General features: G+C 45.3%; 1 protein-coding gene across 1 annotated transcript; it reads left to right on the forward strand.

The window, feature by feature from the left end:
* Positions 1-1,537: 1,537 nt before the first annotated feature.
* Positions 1,538-5,855, forward strand: Casp14 (caspase 14). Its single transcript, XM_008830441.2, has 6 exons — positions 1,538-1,570; positions 2,875-3,024; positions 3,122-3,347; positions 4,154-4,270; positions 4,415-4,518; positions 5,751-5,855. Exons 1-6 carry the CDS (start codon positions 1,544-1,546, stop codon positions 5,853-5,855), a joined length of 729 nt encoding a protein of 242 aa, XP_008828663.1. The 5' UTR covers positions 1,538-1,543.
* The last annotated feature ends 301 nt before the right edge of the window (positions 5,856-6,156 follow it).

The following is a 6,156-nucleotide window of genomic DNA, read 5'->3' on the forward strand; positions in this document are numbered from 1 at the left end:
GACAGATAGATAGATAGATAGATACATACATAGATAGATAGATAGATAGATAGATAGATAGATAAATAGATCCATAGATAGATAGATAGATAGATAGATAGATATAGATACATACATACATACATACATACACACATACATACATACATACTTAGGGAGGGAGGGAGATACAGAGAGATTTTATTTCTGTCATAAATAGAGCTACATAAGGGCAAGGAGAATGTCTATTTTGTATAATATAGTGCCAGTGCTTAACACATAATAAACCTCAAAAAACCTGTGTTTGATCAGTGAATGAGGGGATCATTAGATGTATAGGTAGAGGATGGATGGATGGACGGATAGATGGATGGATGGACGGATGGATGGATGGATGGACAGATGATGGATAGTTGGTGGGTAAGTTGATGCACAGACAAATGGATGGATGAATGGATAGATGGATGGATGGGTGGGTGGGTGGGTGATGGGTGACAGGTGGGTGACTGATGAGCAGGTGAATGGATAGAAAAATACATGGAGGGGGGCTGGAGAGGTGGCTCAGCAGTTGAGAACACTGGTTGTTCTTGCAGAAGATCTGGGTTCAAATCCCAGCACCCACATGGCAGCTAACAACTGTCTGTAACTCCAGTCCCAGGGGACCTGATAGCCTCTTCTGACCTCCGTGGGCATTGCAAGACATGGGCGCACTTACCTACATGCAGGCAATACACACATACACATAAAATAAAAATAATAAAACATTTTTTTAAGTACATGGATGAATAGATGAGTGGACACATGATAAGTAATGGGTAGATGGGTGACTGTATGAATGAATAGATGGATGAGTGGACAGATGTGTGGGTGGGTGAATTGGTAGATGGATGTACAATGAGAGAAGGCATAGCAGACATTATGCAACCCCAATCATAAGAAGTCTTCCAGTCTGATATACAAGTTTGGAAAAAAGGTTGAGGGTATGCCAGAAGTCCTTCAGTTCATCCTTTATGTAGGACAGGACTCAGAGAGAAGGATGGAGAATTCTGACAGATGCTCAGTTTCCAGGCAGAGAAGGAGATAGATTGACCTCTTCAGATTAGAGACCTATCAGTTCAAAGCAGCACTCACTTTGATGAAATTCTTATTTTAAGGCTTACCCTGAACCCTCCTCAGCCAGTTACCCTGGTAGAAGAGAAGACAGTATTTACCCTGATCATCAGTCTAGAAGAGGAGTCTGGTCCATCACAGGCAGGTGAATGTTCTGGAGGAGAGATGAGGCAGTTCTAGAGAGAAGCCATTTTGGTAGGCCTAGAATAATACCACAAATGAAAGACTCCACCAAGTTGTTACTCTAGAGAGAACATACTCCAGGGACTGCCATCTCTTGCCCAGGTCTAACTATGTAGCAAGTCTCCTATTCATTCTAAAATATCCAGGGTGGACAAACTGATCTGACGCCTGGATCCTCTCAGCCTTCGTTGGAGAGCTTCGACTTGTCTTCTCTTGACCCCAAGGACAAGACAAGGGTGCAAAGACAGCCAGACTCGGAATTGAAGGAAAGATGAGTGGTCCTCAGCCCTTGCAGGAGGTGGGTGAGGGGACAGTTTGAGTGAAAGGGAGATGGGGAGGCAGGAAGGGAGTGAGGAGTTTAATGTTTCAGAAAGAATAGAGGATGTAAAACTCATAACTTGGACTCAGAACTATTTTGTGATCTTCCAATAACAATAAATAGACTCAGAGATGGAATCCAAATTGAAAAAGGAGGGAATGAATCCAGCTAGTCTGTCTCTAAAGACCAAGTTCTTGGGGCTACAGAGATAGCTCGTTGGTTAAGGGCACTGACTGCTCTTATAAAGAACCTGGATTTGGTTCTCAGCAATCACATGACAGCTAAAAACTATTGGTAACTCCAGTTCCAGGAAATCCAACACCCTCTTCTGGCTTCTGAGGGACTGGATGACACAAGTGCACTTACATGTAGGCAAAACACTCATACACATAAATTAAAAATAAATGAATCAAAAAAATAAAAACTAAGTTCTTTTTTAATTTTATATGTATGAGTGTTTTGTATGTTTATACATCATGTGCATCCAGTGCCCACAGAGCCAGAAGAGGGTGTCAGATAGTTGGAGGGAGGAACTAGAGGGTAGGTATTATCATATTTCATTATACTTGTGTATGAAATGCTCAAAGAATAAAAAAAATAAATAAATGAACAAAAAAATTCCTTCCCCAAACAAATAAGCATTTAGCACAAATATATCCCAAATATTGTATGGGATGTACTTGGAATTCTGATTCACCTGCGTAACCCCTATTTTTATTTCCCAAGTTTTAGCAACGCAGCCTCAAGTCTAGGTCTGCCTTAGCAAGACCTTTGGGCAAGTTGGTGCTTTTATCAGAGCCTCAGTTACCAGATATAAATGAGTGTGTGTGGCCGTTGAAGGTCACTGCCAGTGGTCACATCTGATGGGCTGGACTCTCCCCTATCCTTCCAGAGAGCTCTGAGGATGTGAGGGTAACCTGCTGCAATATCTGTCACCCTACTGAGCACCCCACCATGCGCATGAGTGTGAGCCCACCTGTAGGTTTCGCATGTTCTAGTGGATGACTCCATGCTTTTTTGTGGTTTTGATGTTGTTGGGTTTTTTTGTTTGTTTTCATTTTTGAAATTTGAAGACTGGGGTGGGGATATGGCTCAGTGGTATAACACTGATCTAGCATGGACAAGGCCCTGGGTTCAATTCCAGTACCACAAAAACAAACTTTGAAGTTAGATTTGAGTGTCACGGACACCTGTGTTTTACCTGGCAACTCTAACGCTAGCCTCATTGGACTGCGTCTCCCATTGCCTCGTGCTTTCCTCCCTTTTCAACCTCTTGGCCCTAGGAGGTGTATGATATGTCAGGTGCCCGCCTGGCCCTGACCCTGTGTGTCACCAAAGCCCGAGAGGGTTCCGGGGCAGATATGGATGCCCTGAAACGCATGTTCCACCAGCTGAGATTTGAAAGTACCATGAAGACAGATCCCACTGCCCAGGTATTAAGTTGTCAACTCCAGGTAGGGAGGGGAGGGGCTGAACCATGTGGGCGGGCTCTTGGGCACTTGTGTGAGTCTGGTCTCCTTTCCCTCTAAGCAATTCCTGGAAGAATTGGAAAAGTTCCAACAGGTCATAGAGAACTGGGAAGAGCCAGTCAGCTGTGCCTTTGTGGTGCTCATGGCACACGGTGAGGAAGGCCTCCTCAAAGGAGAGGATGAGCAGATGGTCAAGCTGGAGGACCTCTTCGAGATCTTGAACAACAAGAACTGCCGGGCCCTGAGAGGCAAGCCAAAAGTGTACATTATCCAGGCCTGCAGAGGAGGTAGGAACAGGGCCAGGAACCAGGAATACTAAGCTACATCTTTGTTGGTGGGGAGGGGGTGGTGAGAGGGCAGGGAGAAGGTTGATACAGGGTCTCGCTATGTAGTCCAGACTGGTCTCAAGCTCATGACCTTCCTGACTCCATTTCCCAAGTGCTGAGATTACAAACACGTGTCACCTTCCCAGCTAAGTTCATGATCTATTTTAAAAAGATTTTTCATTATTTTTTATTATGTGTATGAGTATGTGTCTGTGTATGAGTATGTAAACATGAATGCAGGTGCCCACAGAGGCCAGAGGTGTCAGATCCTTCTGGAACCGGACTTACAGACATTGTGACTGCCTGACATGGGTGCTGGGAACTGACCTGGGGTCCTCGGGATGAGCAGTACATGCTCTTAGCCACTGAGCCATCTCTCCAACCACCCTACTCATGTTCTATTTTTAAAGATTCATTTTCTTTTTAGTTGTGTGTGTGTGTGTGTTTCTGTCTGTCTGTCTGTCTGTCTGTGTGTATGCGCATGTGAGTACAATGCCCACAGAGGCCAGAAGAGGGACCAGATCCCCTGAAGCTGGAGTTACAAGTGACTGTGAACCAATCCACATGGGTGCTAGGAACTAAATTCCAGGTCTCTGAAAGAGCAGTGAGCACTCTTAATATACTGAGCCGTCTCTCCAGCCCCAAGTCTGTTTTTTTAAAATCCAGTCCAATCTCAGACCCATAGCCCCTGCCAACCCGGGTGTAACACCAGATCTTTTTGTCCCATCTTCCTCCCTGACTTTTCCTTCACCTCTCTTTGGTTTTAGAACACCGAGACCTCGGTGAAACAATAGGTGGGGATGAGGTTGCCATGATCACAAAGGATGACCTCCAAACCATCCCAACATACACGGACACCCTCCACATCTACTCCACAGTTGAGGGTACGATCTCCCAGCTGGCCTAGGGTAGACTCTACTTTTCCCCCTCTCCCTGACCCCTGACCCCCTCCTCCAGGAAAGGACCCTCCTCCGAGTCCCCTCCAGTCTCTGAAGACTTCTCAAAACTCAGTGCTTTGAAATCCCCAGGGTACATCTCCTACAGACACGACCAGAAAGGCTCCAGCTTCATCCAGATCCTGACGGATGTGTTCATAAACAAGAAAGGGTCCATCTCAGAACTCCTGATAGAGGTGAGCCAGATGGGGTGTCTGGGACTCTTGCCAGGCCTTTCTGCATTTTCCCAGTCTTAATTCCCATGATGAAACACATCGGGACTACCAAGCCCATGGTGTGAGGCTGTTTTTCATGTGTTTGTGTATATGTGCATACATGTGTGTCCACATTTGCATGTGTGTGGGCACACGTGTGTTCACATGTGTGTATGCATGTTTGCATGTGCATAGGTGTGTATGTGTAAGCCTGTTGTTGATGCCCAGAATCATCCTCAACTGATCTTCTACCTTATTCATTAGACAGTCTTTCAATCATATCAACAGAGTTCACAAATATGACTAGTCTCCTTAGTCAGCTTGCTCTGGAGATTCCCCATCTCTGCCTTCCAAGGCTAGAATTAAAGGCAGGGTGCCATTCAGGACATTTATATGACATCTGAGGATCTGAATTCCAGTCCTTAGGCTTGTGTGCCAAGCATTTAATCATCTCTTTAACCACATAAGATTGTTTAAAATGAAATACAGATCAACTTCTGTAAGAAAATCTTTGCTATTTAACCAATGTTTGGGCAAATCTTTTTCTTTTAATGGTGATGTGTTTACTTCGGATTAGAATATAAGTATACATGTATACATACAGAGAGAGAGAGAGAGAGAGAGAGAGAGAGAGAGAGAGAGAGAGAATGCACACCTATAATCCCAGCACTTGGGAAGCTGAAGCAGGAGGACTTTGAGTTCAAGGACAGCTTGAGTGACATGATATGAGTTAGTCTCAAAAGACCAAGGGGAAGAGGGGGAGAGAGATGGCTCAGTCAGTAAAGTGCTTGCTATTCAAGTGTGAGGACCTGAGTTCAGATCCACAGCATCTGATTAAAAAGTCAAATGTGATGGCACACACCTGCAATCCCAGAGCTGGGGGAGTAGAGACAAGAGGATGGGGCTCGCTGGCCAGCCAGTCTATCTAGCTCAGTGAACTGCTTGTTCAGTGAGAGACTCTGCCACAAAAAAACGAGATGGAGAGTTACTGAGGAAGACATTCCAACATCAGCTCTCTCAATCTGTCTACACACACACACACACACACACACACACACACACACACACACACAGAGTATCCAAACCACAGGATACAAGATGACAATTAATGTCTTGGGACATGAGTACCCACCTGCCCTTCTCTTCACCCACTTCCCATGCTCCCCTGACATCAGCGTCCCCATTCCCCAAGCTGACTACAACTTTTGCCACAGGTAACCCGTCGTATGGCAAAAACAGAGGTGATTCAGGAAGGGACACCAAGGAAAGTGAACCCTGAAATCCAAAGCACCCTCCGGAAGCAGGTCTATCTGCAATGAAAGTGGAAAAATCAGCAAGAAGTTCTCTGGCAGGTGCTGTCTCCACCATACGGAGATTTAGTGGTAGCCAGCACCACTCCTCAAAGATCTCTACCCAGTTCCTCTTCCATCACTCCCCTTTATCCATGCACTTCTTTGGCAAGCCAGCCACAACCGAGCACATAATGATAATATTAACACCACCTTATAGTGGTGTCCCACCTCAGGTGGGACTCCAAAACTCTGTTAATGCAACCTCAGAATGCCTTTCTGTATCCCACTTTTGGCTCCTTGGCTCCACTGAAATCTTCTTCTTCCTCCT

The sequence above is a fragment of the Nannospalax galili genome, unplaced genomic scaffold (genome assembly GCF_000622305.1).
Source record: "Nannospalax galili isolate Female #2095 unplaced genomic scaffold, S.galili_v1.0 scaffold1275, whole genome shotgun sequence".
In the NCBI taxonomy this organism is placed as follows: domain Eukaryota; kingdom Metazoa; phylum Chordata; class Mammalia; order Rodentia; family Spalacidae; genus Nannospalax; species Nannospalax galili.